This window comes from Cladosporium halotolerans, assembly GCF_011745625.1.
Source record: "Cladosporium halotolerans strain TM138-S3 chromosome Unknown Sca65, whole genome shotgun sequence".
NCBI lineage: Eukaryota > Fungi > Ascomycota > Dothideomycetes > Cladosporiales > Cladosporiaceae > Cladosporium > Cladosporium halotolerans.
In genome coordinates, this window is record NW_027191516.1 from 27,023 (window position 1) to 49,783 (window position 22,761).

The 22,761-nt window shown below is 57.2% G+C and overlaps 4 protein-coding genes across 4 annotated transcripts; 2 read left to right on the forward strand and 2 right to left on the reverse strand.

Annotated features, from left to right (window-relative positions):
• Window positions 1-676: 676 nt before the first annotated feature.
• Window positions 677-4,571, reverse strand: WHR41_09389 (uncharacterized protein; the record flags this gene model as incomplete). Its single annotated transcript, XM_069377992.1, has 2 exons — window positions 677-2,485; window positions 2,541-4,571. 2 exons carry the CDS (start codon window positions 4,569-4,571, stop codon window positions 677-679), a joined length of 3,840 nt encoding a protein of 1,279 aa, XP_069225230.1.
• A 1,254-nt stretch (window positions 4,572-5,825) lies between these two features.
• On the forward strand, window positions 5,826-8,884 carry WHR41_09390 (uncharacterized protein; the record flags this gene model as incomplete). The annotated part of the gene is made up of 4 exons (XM_069377993.1): window positions 5,826-5,900; window positions 6,297-6,591; window positions 6,646-7,950; window positions 7,998-8,884. The coding sequence occupies 4 exons, from the start codon at window positions 5,826-5,828 to the stop codon at window positions 8,882-8,884; spliced, it is 2,562 nt and encodes an 853-aa protein (XP_069225232.1).
• Window positions 8,885-10,996: 2,112 nt separating this feature from the next.
• On the forward strand, window positions 10,997-11,818 carry WHR41_09391 (uncharacterized protein; the record flags this gene model as incomplete). Its single annotated transcript, XM_069377994.1, has 1 exon — window positions 10,997-11,818. The coding sequence occupies one exon, from the start codon at window positions 10,997-10,999 to the stop codon at window positions 11,816-11,818; it is 822 nt and encodes a 273-aa protein (XP_069225231.1).
• An 8,558-nt stretch (window positions 11,819-20,376) lies between these two features.
• WHR41_09392 (uncharacterized protein) lies at window positions 20,377-22,062 on the reverse strand (the record flags this gene model as incomplete). Its single annotated transcript, XM_069377995.1, has 1 exon — window positions 20,377-22,062. One exon carries the CDS (start codon window positions 22,060-22,062, stop codon window positions 20,377-20,379), a length of 1,686 nt encoding a protein of 561 aa, XP_069225233.1.
• Between the last annotated feature and the right edge of the window lie 699 nt (window positions 22,063-22,761).

Consider the following 22,761-nt stretch of genomic DNA (forward strand, 5'->3'; position numbering starts at 1 on the left):
CGACTGGATGACCACATGCGTTCTTCGCACGCCTGTGTACCGTCTATGTGGAAGCTTGAAACAGAAGTGTAGATGTAGTGCAAGTAAAGACGCGACGTTGCAGCGAGATTTGCCAACATCATGGACGTGAGATTCGGGCATTTTGCATACCAGCTGAAGCTCGCATACTGGTCTCCTCCGCTGAGCGTTCTGTAAGGATGGATGAATGGAATTGGCTCCGCACGGCGCAACGGCCTGTTACACTGTTTTTCTCAGGTCAACAAACCTAACAAAATGGCGGAAGTCCTACTCTCTGCTTACCTTAATCATGAGATGCTATGAAAATCCTTGGTTTTTCGAATTGTCGGGAGGCAGATACGTAAAGAGGATGGTGTCCATGTATCTCCTACTGAAGTAAGGACTATACATACAGCTGTCCTGAAGCAGTAGGTTGACCATCAGGCTACCTTGCCTCAGGCAGGGGCGGCTTGTCCGAAATATTGATGCTTTTTGATCACTAGCAATCAGTCGAGTGTCTACTCTAGCAGATCGTGTTGGACAAAGTGTGTGTGAGGAGGTGTATTGTATATCCTATCTACTGCGGTAATGACTGACTATATGTAACCCACCTGAAACAGTAGCGTCGGCGGCAATGCAAGGATGCCTCAGGCAGGGACTACATTTCCAACACTCCCCCTTAGGACCTGTCCTGACAATCCTTCTCGTCTGGCCCAAGACCGCCTTTCTGGGTCTTATCCAGGAATCCTTGGAACTTCGTGGCTGGCAGTGCCTTCGTCAAGCAATCAGCGAGCATGCTCTCGCTTCCGACAAACTCGAGCTGGATCCGCTTCTTTCCGACCTCCTGGCGGACGAAGTGATACTGAATGTCGATGTGCTTGGTCCTTGTATGAAACTCAGGGTTCTTTGCCAACGCCATCGCTCCCTGATTGTCGGCCAAGACCCTTGTCGGCTCCGCTGCAGGAACGCCCAGTTCCCTCAGCAGCAGCCGAAGCCAGACAGCCTCCTTCGTTGCCTGCGTCAGCGCTATGTACTCGGCTTCACAGCTCGACAGCGCAACCGTGGCCTGTCTCTTCGAACACCAGCTGATGGGTCCTCCGCCCATCATGAAGATGTACCCCGAGGTAGACCTCCTCGTCGCCGGATCACCTCCCCAATCGGCATCGGAATACCCCGTAAGCCCAGTCTTGCAGCTTCCCAGGGTGATTCCAAGGCTCTCCGTGCCGCGTAGATAGCGCATGATGCGCTTCACAGCTTTCCAGTGGCTGTCATCCGGACTCTGCGCGAACCGAGCCACCACAGAAAGCGCAAAGGCAATGTCGGGCCTCGTCGTGGTCATGAGATACATCAATGACCCCACTGCCGATTGGTACCGTGCCACTTCTACCGGCGCTGCCGTCTTGTCCGATCGCTTTTTCAGCGATACTCCCCCTGCCTCCATAGGAGTAGCCGCTGGCTTAGCGTCGTCCAAGCCGAACTCCTTGAGGATCTTTCTGACGTATCCAGCCTGCGTCAGTGTGATCGTTCCTGCGACTCGGTCTCTTGTCACGACCATGCCCAGATAATGCCCGACGGGCCCACAGTCTGTCATTGAAAACTTCTGATGGAGTGCCTCCTTCAGGTCTGAAATCGCGTGCTGGTCTTTCCCGACGATCAACAAATCGTCGACGTACACCGCCACCACCAGGCCTTGAACCCCCCTCTGGGTAACAAAGACACTGTGATCGGCCTCCGTTCTGGAGAACCCCTGCGACTCCAAGAAACTCTGAAGCGTCTCGTACCACATCCTTGGGGCTTGCTTCAGTCCATAAAGCCCCTTGTTCAGCCTACAGACTTTGCCGTCCTGGCCGTATCCGGTTGGCATCTTCACGTAGATCGTTTCGTCGATCTTCCCGTGCAAGAAAGCGGTCTTGACGTCCATTTGCTCTATCTCCAGATCGTGGATGGCCGCAAGCGCAAATATGGGCCGGAATGACACCGGCTTCACGACAGCCGCAAAAACTTCATCGTGGTCAATGCCCTCCCGCTGTTCGAAGCCTCTCACAACCCATCTGGCCTTGTGGCGGACGATCTCCCCCTGAGGTCCTCGCTTCAGCTTGTAAACCCATTTACCGCTCAGGACCTTCTCTCCGGGTGGCAGATCGACTACGTCCCACGTCTGGTTCTCAGAATGAGAGAGCATCTCATCGTCCATGGCGCTCTGCCAAAGACCTTCTTCGGGCCCTTCGATGGCCTCTGCGTACGTCTTCGGCTCACACTCATCGTGCGCCGCAAGCACGTTCGCGTATCGTCTCGGAAGTCTCACAGATCGTCCCGATCTGGTTTTGCCCTTCCCTGGCTCTGGAAGATCTAACTCACGGGCCGCCTTGGGCGCCTGTGTCCGATCCCCCTGCTCTGAAATTTGTCTCTTCACATGCTCTGCATTCCGCCCATCATCCTGACAGGAGCGCTCACGGGGCGCACTCTCTTCAGGCGGACTATGAATGCCCTGCGGAATCTCGTTTGCAAGCTTCTGACGGCTGCTCCGTCTCCCCTTGCCAGACCGAATCTGACGGGTCGACCGTCGGGAGTCTATCGATGCCTTCGTCGAATGTCACATCTTTAGCCCTCTCGACCTTTCTGATCTTCGGGTTCCAAACCCGGTATATGGAATCTCCCTCGTACCCAACAAGCCGGCACTTCGATGCCCGGTTGTCAAACTTGGCCGACTGACGGCGCCGCGCCTTGGGTAGTAGCGTATAAGTGACGCTCCCTACCGTCCGAAGGTGCCCCAAACTGGGCTTCGCGCCGACAAAGGCTTCGTACGGGGTCTTTCCAATCGCCTTGCTCGGACTTCTGTTCCTCAGATAGTTCGAGGTCATCACAAGCTCTGTCCACAGAGACTTGTCCAGGCCACTGTCAGCTATCATAGCCCTGGCCTTGTCCGTGATCGTGCGCTGGGTTCTTTCGGCCAGGCCATTTTGCTCTGGCGAATAAGGCACGGAGGGCTCCCACTGGATTCCCTTGTCTGCCATCCAGGCCTTCAACGGACCGTTGTCGTATTCCTTGCCGTTGTCAGATCGAATCCTCTTGATCCTGACACCGCGCTGTGCTAGACACCATCCATAGAAATCCTTCAGCTTGGACATCAGCTGCGATTTCTCCTTGAGCACGTACACCCTCGACAGACGCGTGTAGTCGTCCACAAAGCTAACGTAATAGCGTGATCCGTCATACCCTGTCGGCGTAACCGGTCCCACAATATCGCTGTGGATAAGCTCAAAGACCCCCTTCGCTCTGCAGTCATCACTTGTCCTGTAGATCTTCTGAGACTTGCTGAGCGAGCATGATTCGCAATACGGGGTCTGCTGCTTCGCGTCTGTCAATTTCAACCCATCACTTAGCTCAGTGAGCCGCTTCACAGAATCATAGCACAGGTGACCCATCCTTCTGTGCCAGACATCCAACGATGTCGGACCAGGCGCAGCAAGCGCGACTGTCGCCATCGTCCTCCGTGCTCGAAGCATGAACAGCCCGCCCGCTGGCGGGGCATATCCAAGGGTCCTGCCATTCTGTCGGATAAGGTAGGTTCTCATGTCAAAAGTTACGTTTCCAAGGGACATCCTGTACCCGGATATGAGATTGGCAAACATTCCAGGCACATGCAGCACGTCCTTGAGGAACACAGTCCCCCTTTTCCCATCCGGCAGTAGCGTTTCAATCTCTACCTGGCCTACGCCTTCAGCCTCAACGAATCCAGAGGCCGTCTGCAGTCGCTTCCGGGTCGACTCATAAGCAGTGAAAGCTTGCCGCGAATTGCATATGTGATCTGTACATCCCGTGTCGATGTACCAACGGTCTCTCCCTCCTTGTCCTATCGCCATAGTGCAAAATGCCCTGGAATGGCGGTTCGCTTCCGTGTCAGTTGGCTTGTCTGCTCTGCAGCTCCTCTGCATGTGGCCAACCTTCCCGCAACGGTAGCACTTGCCCTTGAACGGCTCCTTAGTTTTGCCACTTGGCCTGCGGAGAGCCATTGCTGTCGAGTCCATATCGTCATGCACTCGACTCTCATCGATCAATTCTGCGATAACTTCATCCAGCTCGGGATCCTTCGTGCGCGCCGCCTGCCTCTTCGCCGTCGTCACATACGTCTCAAACGTAGGACCTAGATTGGCCAGCAGCACCGACGTGACAATCCAGTCATCGATTCTCGAGCCCATGTTCGCAAGCTTCATCGTAGTCTGCTTGATGTGCTCCGTGTACTCCTCAATCGACTTGGTGTCCTCATACCGCACCGAGATCAAGCTCTTGAGAGCCAGGAACCGTGCATTGTATCCCCGCTCTTCATAGAGTCGTCTCAACTTGTCCCACATGCCCTTGGCAGTGAACTCGGCTTCGATGTACCCTTTCGGTCCATCGTTGACGCTGAGAGCAATAGCAGCTCGTGCTCTATTGTTCTTCTTGTTCCATTCACGCAGACCCTTCTCGGCCTCAGCCTGCTCGGCTGAGCCTCGGTCGTACTCGGAACTTTCGGAAGGGCAGTCTTCGCTCCCATCCACGACCTCCCATAGGTCTTTGTTCATCAGCATGTACATGGCATTCGTTGCCCATGCTGAGTAGTTCGTCGCCCCGTTCAACTTGTCGAAGTTGAACGTGCTCGTGGTGGACGCCATCGTGCTCCAGATCCCGACCGGTCGGATCCGCGCTGTCAGCCCCGATGCGACGTTCCAGACTACAATCCAGATCCCTACCAAGAATTCTGTCAGATCACAGAAGGGACACAAACCTCGCACAGTGCTTGTGCAGGCGCAGCCGGGCTCATAACCTGTTGGACAAAGTCCGTGTGAGGAGGTGTATTGTATATCCTATCTACTGCGGTAATGACTGACTATATGTAACCCACCTGAAACAGTAGCGTCGGCGGCAATGCAAGGATGCCTCAGGCAGGGACTACATTTCCAACAGAAGGGACTGCATCTCCAACACCATCGACCTCTGCCAAACAGACAAACAAATCGAGGCGATTTCTCAGAAAAACAGACCAGACCCTTGATTTTAGGTAAGCAATTAACCATACCTCAAAATCCTGTTTATTTGTTTGATGAACATCTTGCTGCAGATGTTCCCGACAGAACAGGGCGAGAAGTTTTTGATACCCAGCTGGCTGGAGGGACTCATGATGAAACAACCCCCCGTGAGCTTCGCAAATGCTCCCGCTCAGCGGACAACATCTCTCTGGATCCGATGGGCTTGAAGGAATGCTACAAGCCTCGCTGTCGCAGTCATGCACAGTATCGAATATACGGCCGGTCTCGTGGGTGAGATTTTGCCATTCGTTGGTGCCGTGCGTTCGAATCACAAGGTTTGCTCCTGTCACCACGCGCTCTGCTCCGCCGTTGTGCATCCCGGCCTTCTCAGCTGTCAAAGAATTAGGATCGTTGTTCTCCTACCCACAATGTCCAGATGATATCGAGTCGAAAATCATTTAAATTAGGATTAATTTGTATGGCAGCGTCTAGCGTTAGGGTAAAATGAGATGTCGATATCATTTAGTCGATATCATTTTGAAGACGTGGCCGAAAAGTTGCAAGAACGTTACGAGTTTTAATCCGAACAGTTTCGTGCCCATCGGACCCAAAAAATTCGATGGATTCGGTATACAGCATAGCGATTTGGGTGTCGGAAAATGCCCCATGAGTAGAATGAAGTTCCGTGAACGAGCCACATACGCCACAGTGTGGCGCAGCCATAAGCGCATTCGGACACAGAAACGTTTGGTAGCAAGTCTGAAAGGGGTATACGATCCAGCCGTTAACGTGCCCAAAAAATCGCCGACCCACAATTCCGCCATGGAACAGTTCCGCACATTATCTATACATTGCCCAAAATACAGGGCAACAATTCGTAAAAGATGCAGATTTGCGGTAATCCCCACGCAGGTGGAGGGACATATCAAAGCCAAACATGGCAGAACCATCAGTCGATCACAAGCCCGTTCGATCGCCGACACAGTCAGCCATATGTCGAATGTCGCGCGGACGCCCGAAGAGGTGGTTTATCCGGATTCGAGCAGCCAACCGGTCGAATGGATGCCCGTAGCGGAGGATGGACGGCGTTGCATTGTGACATGAGAAGGAGTCGTGTGTAATTATGTTTGTTGCCACAGAACCGGGATCCAGCAGCACTGCGAAAAGGAGCATGGGTGGAAAAATCCCCGAAAACAAGGCAGAAGACCCAAAAACCCCACCGCCGAGCAAGCGGCACAATTGTGGGAAGACAATCAGCCATGTCAAAGATTTTTCAAGACCGGTGAATGGCAGCGGTATTTCGCCGTCGCAGCCAAGCCAACAACGGTCGACATTATCGATAAAGAGACAGGAGCCGCGAAAGCCGTCGCGCAGCACCGAGGAGGATATTTGAAAAGGTTGTTGGAATGGGTAGAGGAAGGCAAGAAAACAGAGATGAGCGAGCGACGAAGGTGCGAGGCCAGTCCGCGGTTGACGCACACCGGTTGGGAGGAGCACATAGGAGTGCACAAGGAGTGGGCCGTACGGATGATACAGCCGTCGATCAGAAAAGAGGGTGAGACGGAAAGCCACACGCATCAAGCGCGAGGTAGGACGATGGATGCACGCCCGAGCCAGGAAACGGATTTACATAACGAACTAGGGATGCAGAAGAGTGAAGATGCATTGAAGAAGGCATGCGCAGCCACAAGCATTTTGATTCGGCGATTATTCAAAATCAGCCAACTGGGAATCGTTGACCGTGCAGCAATGGAAAACGTCAACCGTCGTGAGGCGGGAGCAACGAGCAACGACCGACCGTTTTATGGCAAGCAGAAGGTGCAGACGGTTCGTCGGTACGCGGACAAATTCGTCAAAGTTTTGCGATACATTTGGCGCACAGAACACATGGAAGACCGTCCGGAATACCGATTGACCCGTTCACAGCAGGCGAGATTGCAGGATTACCGTCGAGAGGCCGCGAAGACAAACGGCCAGAAAGACGAATCGATCAGAGTTGCATTGGTATTTTGGATTGTCGTGTTCGACCACAAATTAGGCGACCGTGAGTTTGACAGCGCAATTTTGAGCGGGTTGGCAGTGTTGGGAGCCGATAGTGACAACGGAGGGTGGATGCCCGCGATCAATTACACGCCCGCGTTGGCGGCCATCATCAGAACGATGCGAGCCATGGTCATCCGCCGGGCGTGGTGCCAATGGAGACAGCATATTTCGGAACAGTCAGCCGCCGGCGTGCCCGATGACAAGGCGCGCGAAGAAGCACCAAGCGTGTTCGACGGGGTAAAAGCGGCCGTCCACCAATTCATGACGTTGACGGTATTCGGCAGCCAACCCACGCCATTGAACACCGTTTACACGCAAAAGACGTACGGGATGAAGATTCGATACACCGCCAAAGAGGAGGGGCAGATATCGTGGGAGGGGGACGAGACGATGTTGTGCCGCAAGATGAAATTCAATATGAGCGATGTCGGCACCGTCGTCCACGGTTTGTTGAGCACGGCGCGGCAGAGGTTGATCGGAGAGTTGTTGATGTTGCCCGTAGCGGAGCGAGCCAATGCCAACGAATGGAAACCTATCGGGTTACCACGGTTCGAATTGAAGCAGATCGCCGACAATCACAGTGTAATGGACAAGGGTTGGACTTTTTTCGCCGACGTGCGTAACGAGTGGGTGGTGGACGGAGCGACGTGGATGGGTCAGCGCGCGTTACGCGAACCGGGCATCGAGGCCAAGTTCATCAACGTCGACGAGGGGTTGGAAGACGGTTCCGCCGCCATCGATTGGAACAAGGACGCCGTGACGGATTATTTGCGTGCGGTCACGAGATTCAAGGAAGAGTTGATGGTATTGGTGCACATGTCGGCCGGAGCGCCCGCCCGATCCACCGAATTGACGAGCATCCAACGGGTGAACGGACAGAACGCGCGATCACAACGGGGCTTGTGTTCGTAGACAACGGATTGGTAGCGTTCGTGACGACATACCACAAAGGGTACAGCGCGAGCCAAAGCATGAAAAAAGTCCACCGGTTCGTACCGCGGGAAGTCGGCGAGATCGTCATTTATTATTTGTGGTTAGTCGAACCATTCGAGCGAATCGTCCAGGCCGGAGCCAATGGGCAGCAATCGTACAGTTCGTGGTTGTGGGAGCCCGCGCCCGAGGAGGATTGCCCGGACGAAGACGTGGAACATTTGGACGATGGAGACGATTCAGAACGCGAGGCGTGCCCGGCAAGCACAGATCAGACCGAAGACGACGTCGTAGACAATGAGGAGAACGACGAGGCCGCGGAAGGACATGGAAGCATCGTCACGAACCGACCACGCCAGAGGGCCCGTAATTGCGACGGATATTGGACGACCGATCGCACTAGGAGAGTGATGCAGCGCGAGACCGAGAAGCGGATTGGGGTACGCATAGGCATCAGCGATTGGCGACAGGTGTATCCCGCCATCCACCGCGAGTTCACCACGGACAAGGAGACGTGTGGGGCGTTGGATCGCATGTACGACAACCGACAGGCGGCGCCCGATCCGGTGGCGGACGACAACATCGCGGTTATCCGCGCAAAGCAGTCCGGACACAGTTTCCAGATGGAAGAGAACATTTACGGCCGATCAGCACAGCAATCACCATTCGCCACAATCGCCGAGAAGGAGATGTTCCGTCGAGTGAGCAGCGATTGGCATCGATTTTTGTGGTTCCCGTCGGCGCGGAGCGACGAATCAGTCGACCGGGATGTTCGCAGACGCATCAAAAAAGAACGAGAAGATGCCAAACGCAAATGCGGGCGATCAGCCCGTTGGCAGAGTTGCGGCGATTTTACGACAACCCCAGCGCCGAGTTCCGAGGGTTGCAAGGGGAGGCCTTGCAAGTGATCACCCAAGGTCACCCCCGAGTGGTCGTCGTGATGCGGAGAGGCGGCGGCGGCAAAAGTTTGTTGTTCATGTTGCCAGCGGCCGCGTCCAAGGGCGGGTTGACAATCGCGATCGTGCCGAAGCGGGCGTTGCAAGCCAATATGAGGCAGCGATGCATCGACGCCGGGATCAAATGCGCCGTATGGAGCGATGATTGGGCACCGCCATACGACGCGCGCATTTTGTTCGCGATCGCCGAGTCGGCCGTCACGAAGACATTTGCGGATTTCATCGATTCCAGGAGCAGCACGCAGCGGTTAGAGCGGATGATGATCGACGAATGCCACACGATAATGCAGTCCACGGACACGTGGAGACCCAACGTGCGTGAGTTGCGGGCATTGGCCGGTTTTTCGACGCAAGTGGTGTGTTTGACGGCGACGTTGCCGCCGACAAAGCAGGCCGAGTTCATGCCCGCCATGGATAGCGCTGAGGTTCTCGCCGCTCCGGCTATAAGCGTGGGCCAACCGCCCGTCCACCATTTACCATCCACCTGCCAGGGTGCTGCGAGGCGGTCGTCGCATGAGCCGCTGCGTGCGCACTGGGCCCCGCAGACGGCCACGTTGAGTGCTGACGCAACCTCCCTCTGAGGCATGTCAGCAGAGGCCGCCGGTTGGTTGCGCTGGCGGCGATGCCTGCTGCCCGCGCACTGCCGCCAAACATTCCGTTGCTCAGATCGAGGGCGTGCACCGTGCGTGGAGAGCTACGGGGGAAGGGATGGTCTGTCGGGTCTTGGGTCGGCAAACGTGCCGTCGCCGCCGCCATGCCGTGCATGCAATTGTACATGTAGCGCGCTCTGATGCTGCTTTTGGGCCTGCTGCTAGCCTGCTTGGCGGGCCAGCCCTCGACCGAGCGCTCCCAGAGCCAGACCCCGGCCCTGCGTGGGTTGGCGCCGACACGCTACTTGCCAGACTCCAGCCGGTCCACCGTCCACCACGCAGCCGGCAACATGGCCGCCGACGCAGGATCATTTGTCACTGCATGTCTGTGCCTGCGTGTTAGTCGCACCGTGCTCTCGTGAGATGCGTGCTGCGCTCAACCAGAGTACCTTACACTCGCTCCTCGGCGCAGCAGCCCTACCTGGGTGTCACCGGCAGCAGGCGTGCCAGCACCGTGCCACTACCCTGCGTGCCTGGCCCGGGATCGCAGAACCCTATGCCACGCGCTGCCGCCCGACGCGCCCGTAGTCTTCGAGGACAGCACCACGCTCGACCTCGCCGTTGTTCGCCATCGCTCATTGACGTCTGGCGCCTCTTCCCGCCGCTGCTTCTCGTCGCGATGCCGCCGAGCACGGCAGCAACCGACTTCCTCTGTGGCTTTCGGGCATGCCACCACCCCGGCAGCAGCGACGTGCCCCGGCGACTTGACTCTAGTCTACTATAACCTGCTGCGGATCTTGCGTCCATGCGGCAGGTGTCCTTGCGGTAGCGGCGCCCTGTTGTGGCTTGAACCATTTCCTCTGCCCGCCGTGACATCCTGCACACACTACCTTCCTGCTGCCCACGTACCAGCCAATCCATATCCCCGGTCGAGCTTGACCACTTCGCCCTCCCGCCGCCACTCGTCGACTTCACCTGCAATCCGAACTTCGCCGTCGCGCCCTCGCTGCAGCGGTAGTGCCCTGCGCGCCTTGATGTATCGAGTCTAGGAAGTTATTGCTGTTCGGCACCTCCCGTCTCTGTATCTTTCCGGAGTGTATGCGTTGCGTCACGCCTGCCCTGAAAGCAGCTCGTCGCTGCAGCCATTTGCTGCGTCGAAAGTCCTGCGTGAGTGTGTCGATCATGACCATTGGAAGAGTTCGTCACGGACTAAAGACATCCCGGATCGACCGCTCACGACCACGTTCTTTTTCTGGGATCACTCGTAAGCGATTCTCCAGCTTCTCCAGCTCAGCCTGCGAGATTTCTCTACTTCGGCGCCACGCCCAAGCAGCATCGCTCGATCGACCTCAGTGTTGATAGCACTCGTGCGACAACACTGCGACTTGAGGGGACTCTCCACTTTTTAACACCTACTCACGTGCCATCTGCCCAATCACCCAGCAGTGCCAATCAAGTTTCCTACGAGTCCTCGATGTCCTCCATCACCCTAAAGCCCACAGCCGCCAAGCGCGCCGGCAACCTCTGGCGAATGGACACGACAGGCGAGTACATCTCCGGCGAGGAAATGCTCAGCGGCTGGGCGCCGCGAGGCATCTCCCTCATCCGCGACTTCATCGACCTCCGCCGCCGCCAACGCCGCACGGCTAAAATCGAAGCCGCCCGCGGCGTCCTCAGCCTCGGCGCCCTCTCGCCCCCTTCGCGCCCAACTTCCACCGAGCAAACCCAACCGACCGAAACCCAACAAGCCCTCGCGCAGAAATTCCTCTCCCTCTGGCTCACGCCAATCCCCAAATCCGACTCCCTCCTCCTCCGCTCCAACACCTCTTCTCCCGAACCCACCACCCACCAGCGGCCCACATCCTCCTCCTCCCACTCCGCGAGCGACCACTCCCCGCCCCCCGCCCTCGCCGCCCTCGTAACCCACAACCGCAAAGCCCCCACCGTCCTCGAATCCGGCTGGCTGCTCGCGCCCGACGCCGCCGGCGCGCGCTGGATCAAGCGCTTCGCCGAGCTGCGCCGGCCCTACCTGCACCTGTACGCCAGCGACGGCGACGAGGTCGCCGCCATCAACCTGACGAATTCGAGGATCGACGCGGAGCCGAAGGTCGCGCGGCTGCTGCAGAGGGAGAAATTGAGGATGGAGGTGTGGGCGGTGTACGCGGTCAAGAAGGCGTGGCTGTTTGCGTCGCGGAGCGATAGGGAGAGGGGGGGGAGTGGATTTGGGCGGTGGATAGGAGCTATGTTCCTAGTGGGGTTTGAAGAGAGCTACTGGGAGGGGAGGTTGATCGATTGACTTGATATTCCATTATCCCGGTGTAGCCCCCTTACGGGTCCATGCGGGCTGTGGCTATGTATGATATCAAGGAGGAAAACTGTGGTTTCCGGCATCAGCCTCCACCCGGGTGAAAACTCCTTCTGTGGTGATGAGTGACCGTTGCCCTGTTACAAGTGATTCTGCAGTACAGTAAGAAGTTGCTGCGTCGAAAAGCTCTGTTCTCCATGTCTCCTGCAAAAGGTAGCGTGACTCTATTGTCGTGGTGAGACTGACAGTGCGTGGCGGGTGCGTGTACGAGGCGAGGCTGGCGTCCCCCCAGGCAATCCAGTCCGCCTGCGCTGCCCATCTCGATGTTCCCCCTCAGCAATTCGCTGGCTTATGCTTGTCGATGTTCTTGTTTGTTGCGCCTGAAGCTAATCCTTACTTGACCCCCAACAGGGCAGGCCTTTCAAGCAGTGGAGTCTGTCCGTCCAGCATCCCTTCACGCATCCCCTCGTCGCGATATCCCGTGTACTATGGTTTTCAGATCCGTAGGCGGACCAGGGTGCCGTAGTGCTGCCGCCGCAACGAGCGCGATCTCGACGCCCGGGGACGTCTGTGCCTCTGGCATCGCCGAGACAGCGAGCATCTCCATGTCGCGGTAGCCGCGGAGCCATGGGCACAGCAGACGGAGGGATGCGTTCACCCAGCATGCACAAGAGGCCGACAGCCGGGCTTGGGGGCGACAAGCATGGCGATGCGCGGGCTTCACTGTTCTTCGCGCGCCCGCCGATGGCAAACGCCAGCAAGCCAACAAGGCGTGTCGTCTGGCAGTGAGAAAACGTGCCGGAATAAGACACTCTGGTTGGCTCCAGAAACAAGGCCCTCTGCCCTAAAAAAATTGCGGATGCAGATCGCGTCTCTCTGCATGCAGGGCCCGGCTCCTCCGCAAGCCCGCGCCCATCGCTCGTCTGGCCCGCGGCAAGCGGCGAAGCAGGGCGTGGAGCCCAGTACAGACACCACGAACGACTGATCAACCCAGCCAGATACCGCCCGATGCTACCGGCCAGCGCCGCACGAACACGTGAAGATGGCCCGAGATCTTCAAGGGTCGTCCTGCAATTACAACGTCCGCCGGTGGCATACCAGCCGCGGCCTCCAGTGAGAGGCAGCGAGCCAGCAAGAAGAAAAAAATCCTTCATAACCGAAGACGCCGCCACCAACGCCCTGGCGCTCGCCTACAAAGCTTGGCCTCCTCTTGATCGCCACGGCGGGCACAGTCGCGTGCCCAGCTGCCCAAAGCAGTCGCCGAAGGTCGCGTGCTCACCTTCCCCAAGCGAGCAGTCGCGTTGAGCTGGCTAACTTCGCTCAAAACATCTGTGTGAAGACGCACATGCAAGTCGCAGGCACTGCAGTCCCGCCCCGAGAACCCACTTCTGCGCACGCCCGGGGTAAGTAGTGCAAACCAGGGACTACAGGCGCCCACTCACCGTCGCCTCCGCGTGCACGTGTGGGCGCCGTTCTGGCCTTTTCCGGGCGATCTAGGTTCGGACGGTGCGAGGCCAGATGCGAGGTGGTTAGGGGACCAGGGAGACTTACCTAATCTGCCGTAGCAGCGTTTCATTTGCAGCTACCTTATGCAGGACAGTGGCCGTTTGGCGTCTTTTTGCAGGGAGACGCAGATCGGGTTCGTAGCTGTGACTGGTTTAGGCTCCGAGCCTTGGGCTGGGGCCTCGGTATCTGGTCGTATTGGACATTTGGGTGGACATTCTGTAGGAGATTTGGTCCGTCAGAATGGGCAGCAATGACATGCCGAGTGGATGCTGGATTTAGCCGGAAGAGTGCCGACCTGTATGGCTGCTTGGGTTGCATTGCTGTATGGTCAAGATGATTGCATTCTGCAGCGACGACGCCGGCATTTCGCTCGTCATTGTTTTGGAGCTGGCAACAGTTCTTGCGCTGCGTGACGAAGAAACTATCTCAACCCTTGGCCATCCGCGACGCGGAACATTTGCATCCTGTGGCTCTTAGCTGCGCGGTCTTCTACCCGCTGAGCTTGCTCCGCGCAAGCAGCGAACATGGCTACCTAAGGGAAGCCACGGCTGTATTAGCAGCCCTTCGGAGCTGACGAACGAGCTAGCCTCCAGCCCGGACTTTTGGGGCTTTGCTACATATCCTGCAGCCGCACCCGAAGCGGCGGATCTGGCGTTCGACATTGCAGAGTCCGTTGCCACTGGCCAGCTGCTGGCGATTACTGCAGATGACTATGAGCGAGCGTTCAACGCTTTTGCCACGGCTGGTAGCGCTGGTGCCAAGTACGAGCAACAGCAGCGCGAACAGCCCGTCCGCAGAGGCCAGCAGCCACCGCCGGAGAAGAAATTCACAAAGAAGTTCGAAGCTGTGCCACGTGCTACCAATGCCTCCGGCATAGTGACGCAGCTTGCAAGCCGTGTGCCTGCGCTTATCGAGCAGTCCCACCTCGAGACACGCGAGGCTCGGAAGGCATACTGGTCGCCAATATTCCGCAGTCTTGTAACGCAGTGCGTCAACCCGTGCCGCGAGGTCCGCTACCATGCTTTCACCTCCCTACAGCGCTGTCGGCAGGCCCCAGGCCTGGCTTCTTCAGAGAACATGGAATGGATCAAGACCTTCGGCGAGGTCCTCTTCCTGCCGATCAACCAGCTGCTGAAGCCTGAGGTCTACCAGACCAACCCTCACGGCATCACCGAGATGCGCCTCCAGGCCTTCCAGCTCCTCTGCAAACCCTTCCTGGGCTACCTGACGCTGCTCAGCGAATGGGAGGGCATGGTCAACCTCTGGACGCACATACTAGGCACCATGAACCGCCTCATGAACAGCGGCCAGAGCAGCATGCTCGTGGAAGCCATGCCCGAGTCCCTCAAGAACGTCCTGCTCCGTCATGGCCGACTACCTCGCCCGACCGCCACCCACAGCCGACAAAGAATCGCGCACAGAGCAGCGAAACAACTCTGGTCCGAAATCTGGACGAGAAACGAGAAGTTCCTGCCAGGCGTGATGGCGGGAGCTTTTCCCCAACGCCAGCAAGGAGCCCGCGCCCGCGCAGGCGCCGAGCGACGAAGTGGCCAAGCTATCTGCGTCGGTGGACACTGACACCGCGTCTTCGCAAGGTGCGGACGAACCCGCGCCTGCCACAGCTAAGTCGCAGGCTGCTTAGGATGTGGTCGACCGCGCGTTGGTCCCGTGTCTACATCTCATGTAAGCATAGCGTTGGAGTTCATCGGGTTTTCGGAGTTACAAAGAAAGGGCAGGAGGAAGCGTTTCCTGATAGAGAGTGTGAAAAAGCCTCCGACTCGCTCGGATGTTTGATGCAATGTGACTTATCTGCTTGGCTTGTTTGCACTTCCATACGACACGCAAGCGTTCGTCGCCTTTCCGTCTCCCGTTCGTGTTTCTCCCGTCGCCCTCCCTTGCGGAAGAGGAAGTTTCGGCTTGCTCGACTTTTATAGGTAGGTGGTGATACGTGGATGGTCTATTTGAAAAGTAAGGTAAGGCAAGGCAAACCGTAAGAGTTCTTGTTCCGCTCGCTAGTAAGTATACTCGGCCGTTCGTACTCCGTGATCGTGCGGTATCATGCCTCGCTCAAACCGAACCAATTAGGCCTTTCTCCCCCTCTCCTCCAAAGTCCAAACGCAGCACGTCAAAGCGCCTCTGGACACATGCACGGGACGTTAACTCATTTTTTTCACCCAGAAACGCCCCGTCCTTTGCCGTCGCGCTTTTTCCTTCTTCAAGCGCTACTTCTACACACAACCCACGTCCCGTGCGTTCCACCGCGAATTACGTCGTCGTTCACTTTTGCAACACCTCATCAATCCCCATCCTCCTACGCTTCCGCGGCGATTGCTGCCTCCGGCTCTCGCTGTCCTCATCGCTTTCCGAAGTCCGCTGAGCTCCTCCGGCCGAGACTGCGACGGGCGATCCCTGGATCGAGTGCATGCTCGCGGGGCCCGCAGATTGAGTTGGAGCTGGTGAAGCGGTTATCGGTGGCAGCTGGATGTCGCGTCCTGGTGCCGGGTGTGGTTTTGGCAGTGATGGGGCTGTGTAGGGCGGGGGTTGGGTGGTTGGATTTATCGGAGGGGGTGGGGGTTCGAGTGCGGGGGCGAGGGTGGGTTGGGAGCGTTGGGTATAGGTCGAGTGTGATTGCCAGTATGTTGGAGGTGCATGGAGTTGCGGTGGAGGGTAGGTTCTCGTAAGGGGAGGCTGGCCGCGGTGGAGGTGGTGTGCAGGTGCGTGTGCACTATCGTGAGCTTTCATGAGTAAGGGCGGTGCAGAAGGTGCGATGGCATGCCCCGGCTGCTCTCTCGCAGGCCCTTCTCTGGGCGTTAGAGGCGGTCCGAAAGTATACGGCGACGCTCCGTGGCCAATGGGCGGGTGAGGTGGAGGCGGCTCGACCGGTCGGAAAATGGGTAGCGAGACGACTACGAAATATGTCGCTGCTTTTGCCAGACGTACCCTCGCCGGGATTTTCTGCGATCCTTTTGCTCCCGGCTGCAGCTTTACCCAAGTATAAGTGTGATCCGAGAATCCTTGTGTGAGTCTTTCGACCTCTGCATCTGAGATGCCTCCCAGTGGATCTTCGCCGCTCGAGACAATGGGTGGTAGGTAAGAGGGCTCCTGGACCTCTCGCTCGCCTCGTAAGCGGGTTCGAATGGACATGAAGCTCTCGGAATCCGCCGGGACTGCGATCTCGTGTAAGCGGTGGTTGGTCAAGTCGCGATTGTCGGCCATGACCTGTCGAAATGACGTGTTGGCCCGTATTATGACAAAGTCCAAATCCAGCAGCGCCGTCGGTACCTCCGGTTCGGCTTGGGGTGATGTTGCAGGATGAAGTAGCGGCTGATATGTCAACGGCGTTTGAAAGGGAGGTGGTGGCCTTGGGAGGAAACTTGGCGTTGATGGCGGTCCGTAGCTAGGTGACTCTTCGCTGGTCATCGGCTGAATGGATCTGAAAGACTCTGCTCGTCGGGAGCGCGTGGCAGCTATGGGCCGAGTTGGCGTTGTCATCGGTGCTGTTGTCGTAGTGCTTGTCTTTCTTGGCGGCATTGTCCGTTCAAGTCCAAGCTGGCCTTCATCTCGGAGTCTAGGTCGCCCTCGCTTCTTGTGTGCGACATCGTAGCAAGTGTTCTGGCAGAGTCAGAACTGTCTTTGTTGCGGTGAGCTAAGATACTTTCCTGCTTCCCTGAAGAAATACAACGTGCACATGGTCTTTGCACATCACAGCTCAAGTGCGACCGTCTGCAGTTGCCGCATGCAGATGCCACGTGAGTTTTTGCTTTCCTGCTCGCCTGAGGTGTCGTTTGTGCAGCGGTCAACGCAGGAGGTGGACACGCCGTAGAATAGTACTGCCCTGCCGCAGACGTGAGAGGTACACCTCGGGTTCCAGTCATGAAAGAAGCTGGGGGATGACAAGCAGGGTGACCGGCCTGCGTAATACCAAGAGATGCGATAAATGTCGTGCCTTGTTCGAGGGAATGTGCAGGAGTTGCTACAGATGTTGAAACCGTTGGAGCGGGCACGATTTGCTTGCTGAGAGTCGAAGGCAGAGTCAAGTCCGACGTTCGTCGTTTTGGAGATGGAGGGCTTGACATGGGCGGAGAAGGATTGCCCCAGCTTTCTCCTCGGGCTGAATCCCACAGGTAGGCCGATTTGCGTCTCAGCGACTTGTATCGTAAGTCGAAATTTCCGTTGGCGAGAGGTTGGTGAGCGAATGTGAGCAGTGAGGATCCCTCAATCATTGCTTCGCGCCAGGCAGTCGATGCGTGCCTTTACAGCTTCTGGCGGACTTTGATCCTGTCCAATGCAATGCTCAAAGCTAGACGTGGAAAAGATCGTTGAACTCGTTGGGAACGGCAGTATCCAAAGACGTGGTCTACCATTCAGTAGAGCTGAGTGCCCTCACTGACCTATTCGAGGGTGCAGCGCACCCTTTCGGTGGTCGCCCTGCCTAAACCAGATAGCGCCTCAGCATTTTGTGAGTACAATGCGAATAAAGGTTGTAGCGCCAATTTAGCGATACACAAAGCGCTGTATTGCCATGTGGAGGAAGAGTGACTTTCAGCTTTACGTAAAAGACGAATCCACAAGAGCGAGCGTGGGGAGGCAGAAGGTTGGTCTCACAGGCAGAGGCGGTTGCAGAGCGCGATCTCCGAAACACGACGGCTCCGGAATTCTGACCTTACATGTCGCCCCGAGCCCGCGGTCGAGTAGGCACGTTTCCTTCAACACACAGTAGGCAACGGTCCGCAGAGGATCTCCGAACCTTTTTTTTTTTTTTTTTTCCTTTTTTTTTTTTCTCATAATCACCTTAGTCACCGAAGTTCCTGCGCTTCGCAAGGTCTACTGGGTTTCACTTACTCGAGGCCTCCAAACCTCAATGATGAGTCTCGAAGACCCTGCCCGTGATTGCGGGATCCAGAATGGCATGCATGATGCACAGACGCTAGGCGAACCAATATCTTACCTCAACCTGAAGGACAAGAACGGAGTATTCATGCATGTCAGTCGGGGATGCGTATCGCTTGCCTTGTTGGTGGCAGGCGCCCGCAGAAGCAGAGGTGCGCCTCAGCCGTCATGCTAAGCGCCAGACGGATCCTCAGTCCGCCACTCCCGCCACTAGATCGGCGTGATTCCTGCTTGCAATGGATAAAGCTTGATGGCTTCGCGTCTGACCCACGGAGCTGACTGCTCTTGAGTTCAGGTCATCAGACGCATGATGATTTCGCATGTCGACATCGCGCGCTGCGACGCAACCCAAAATTACCCGTGGTCTAACTGATCTAATATATGATCCGAGGTCTCCATCGACTCAGCATGCTCCGGCAGGCCAGCGTATGGCACATAAGATCATCCCAACCGCTGCGCATAGTCTCAGTAACCTGCGCCGTCAACACTAAGACCCACCCTTGACGGAGAGACAAGCGCTGACCACCGACCATGATGGGATCGGACGATCGCGGTATCTTTGAGGGAATCCTCAGGGCGGCCCCGCTGAGGAGGGGCGCGGCGGATGATACTAAACGTCGTTTTCTCCTGGCGTCAGAAAACGAGCCCAAAAAGCTGTTGTCAGCCGTCTTCGGGAAAAGAGCACTGACTGCAGACCGAATTCGACGGCACACAACACAGGTTGCGTACCTGGAGGATGCGCCTGGGGCGGCAAGTTTTCATTGAAATAGCAGAAGCCTGCCGCGGCGACGCGGGTCAACGTGGCTTTTGGCGTAGCGAGTCCAATGAATTGACTTTGCCTTTTGTTTGATCGATGACCAATCCGGAGGGGTGGATGTGAAGCTCTACCCGCTCGTGTGCTGGGCCGGCCGAGGGCACTTCGGAGATCGTAGAGATGGACATGCAGGGAAAGGAGGAGCCGAAGGCCGGATTGTCCGACGCAGCATCCACGGCCTTGTGGAGGGACGATCGTCGCGCAATGTCTGTGCGCAACAGGCTGTAGGGAACAGTAACACATCATCGCCTAAACTTGAACCATCGCGCGGTTGTTGCAGCTAACGGCCGCGCGCCAGCCTTGTTGCTGAGTTGCGCTGTTGCAATGTGCTGAAGTTACAACGCAGCGGAGGAGGTGTCGCCGGGTGATGATGATGATGATGATGATGATGATGATGATGATGAAGAACTTTATTCCGCCCGGCGCTACGCACCTAAAGGGCAACACACCATTTATGTCTCAAAGTTTACGTCCTATATTGGTGCGGTTGAAACGAACAAAGCTCCCAAGCTCATTGTCCTTCACCACTCGTCCTATCTTCAGCAGATGAAGCGGGGGCCTGCCGTGTGCACGAGGGTGCTTGGGGGTGGGGTGGTGTCGGTGGTTAGTAGGGTTAGGGTTCTCCAGCCGTCGTCGTCATTCACTATCTACCTCGTCGTCCGCCTTCGCGTGCTGGTGTCTGGTCCGAATAGTCTGGTAGCCAGGGTGAAGTGAATCACAGCTCGCACTGCATCCATGTCCGGGCTCCAATCATCGGAAACCGTGAGGGGTTTGCCTCCAAGCAGACGAGAGAGGTTGTCTTCGCCTGTCCATGCGCCCAAGATCTTCCGCTGCTCGCTCCACCTGGTGCAACGAAAGACGAAATGCTCTCTCGACTCGATTGCCTCACCACACTCGCAAAGATTTGTTCCCACTGCTTTGATGTTGTGCAGGTACCCGTTCAGTGGTGTCATGCCTGTACGAAGCTGCGCGAGAACACTCGCCTGCCTCTTGCTGAGCCCGTCGTATATGCGCCGAGTGTGACTGCCAGGCCACGCAGCTTCAATCCTGCGCACGCTTTCCCCGAACGTCGTCGGCGTCCGCGAGGTCGCCAGGCTCAGGCGTTGTTGGGCATTTCGAACCATACTTTTGGTCAGTCTGGGTCGGTCTCTGGCCACTCGTCCCTCCTCCGTAGACCGCTGCGCAAGCTGTTTTGCCTTTTGCCCAAGTTCGAAGATCAAGCTCACAGGGGCCCACGCAAAGACTACGCGGATGGCAAATCCTTTCAGGTACCTCACGTGTTTTAGAATCCCGCTGATGATCCATTGTCTGGACCTTCTGGCGGGTGTCCGTAACGTAGCTAGAACGGTGCGATTGTTGGTGAACACGTGAATGGTCTGGCCGTGTACTCGCGCTGACAGTCCCCCACATACGCCGCATCAACAACCAAACCGAGTCCCGCCTCGATCGAGGCCAGAGCGGCTGTGTAGGTGTCACTCTGCCCGCTATTGCCTAGTGTCTTGTCGTACTCGCGACGCTCAGTGTGGTTTCTTATCCAATCCACGCTCTCGATGGCGCCGCCGATGCCGACCAGCTGGTTCCTGAACGATGCGCTGGTGGCGATGCGCATGCCCTGAGTCCCTTGAGCCCACGCGGCTGCCTGCACGCCGCCGTCTGCATCGTCGACTATGTCGAGTCGCGCGTCCCACGGCGCCGAGATGTAGGGCTGAGTTGCCTCGAGCTCATCCACAGGTGCACCGCGGGCATACTCTGCAATCTTCTGCATGGGTGACACGAACCTTTTGCACGTCCGACGCCTGACCGCCTGCGCGAGAGGGTGCGTGCCGGGCATGCTGTGCAGGTCAACCCACATCTTCAATGCTTTTTGCCTGTGTCGTTTTTCTATCGTTGGCAGGTTGGCTTCTGCCTCTGCCACCGCCGTGCCGACCGCCTGGAAGCATCCGACCACTGCCTGTCCACCGATCCTCTGCACTCGCTTGAGCACTCTCTCTGCGCTGGCTCTCCTGGCGTGCATCCATACTGAGGATGCGTAGTCGACCACCGTTGCCACCGTCGCGTTGAACAGCTTGCGCGTCACTGAAGGCGAGAGTCCTCGCAGCCGCTTCAGCGCCATGGTCGCCTGTAGCCCCTTCGTCGCAGCGCGTGCGGCGTGTTTTTGGTAGCGCAGTCGTGTGTCCATCACCAAGCCTAGAATCTTGACGCTGGGTGTGGGCCGGATCTCCCCCCCTTTGACGGTTATCGGTTCGTCCGCGGACTGACGAGTGTTGTTCCTCGTGAAGTGGATGAAGGCGGTCTTGTCCCCTTCGAACGACGCCCCGCTCCTGCTCTCCCACTCGGTCGCTCGTTGTACGATAGCCTGAAGCCGATCGATGTTCTCTGCGGCGGTCTTGCCCACGACCCACGCGGGGTAATCGTCCACGAAAGCGATCGCCCCACCGTTCTGGTCGATTCGTTGTTGCACAAGGTCGGCGTTGAAGAAGAGAAGCAGGATCGGAGACAAAGGGGAGCCTTGCGGCAGCCCGGCTTGTTCGAGTGCTCTCACGTCGGATGTCTGGCCATTCACCACGATCGTGGCCGTGCGCGTGGAGCAGAAGGCGTCAATCCGATTCACCAGATCTGAGGGGATGCCCCTGGCCTGGAGCCGCTGCAGCAGTCTGTCTTTGTAGACCCCGTTGTACGCCCCTTTCACATCGAAACTGACCAGGCTCACCACTCTCTTGTTCCGCCAAGCTGTGTAGATGCTCTCCTGAAGGAGCAGCAGTGCCTGCTCCGCAGACCTCTGTTCCCTCGCGCCGAAGTGGTTGGCTGGCAACAGGCCGTAGGTCTCGACCGCAAATGATACCCTCTCCGCGACGACTGCCTCCAGCAATTTCCCCAGCGTCGATAGTAGTGAGATGGGCCTCCACGCCTTCGCCAGGGTGTAGTCGTCCTTGTTAGGCTTCTTGAGCGGAATGATCTTTGCGACTTTCCATTGCTGAGGAATCACTCCTGTGTCGAGGGAAGTTTGAACCTCACGGCCGGCCATACTTGCCTCCACACGCCGGCCGGGAATCCGTCTTCCCCTGCTGCCTTCCACGGTTTGGTCTTCATGAGACAGTTCTCAATCTCTTCTTCCGTCAGCTGCGGCATGGCAACAGCAGCCCTCTGCGGCCTGTCACCTTCCTCCTCTATATTCTCAGGCAGTGGCGGAAAGAAGGTCGTAAGCAGCTGCTCAGCTTGCTCCGCAGTGTTCCTCGTTAGTGATCCATCCGCCCTTCGCAGAGGTGGGATTCTCGACCAAGTCGATCCTTGATCTGGCTGCAGATAACGCGTTGCTTTCCAGATATTGGCGTCGTCCGCCAGGAAGTCGTCCCAATGCGTCCTTTGTTGTCTGTGTATAGCATTGTGGTACTCTTTAGAAGCCGCTCGAGCCTGCTGTTCCAGTATCGGCAAGGCCTCTCCACCGCGTCGCTGAGCTCGAGCTCTGTTCCTCCAGTAAGTGTACACCCGCCGGAGCTTCGTCAGATCCTGAGTCCACCATCGCTTCGCGTACGGGCAAGGCTTAGCCCTGGGCGTCAGCGCGTGGACGGCATCTTGCACAGCGTGCATCAGGCGGTCCGCTTGCTCCTGAACCGTGGAGCCCGGGCGTTGTTGCTGCAATGTTCGAGCGATCCGTTCCCGGATCTCCTTCCATGGAGCGTTCTTGTACAGTAGACGTGGCTCGACAACGCGCTCCGGGAGGTCG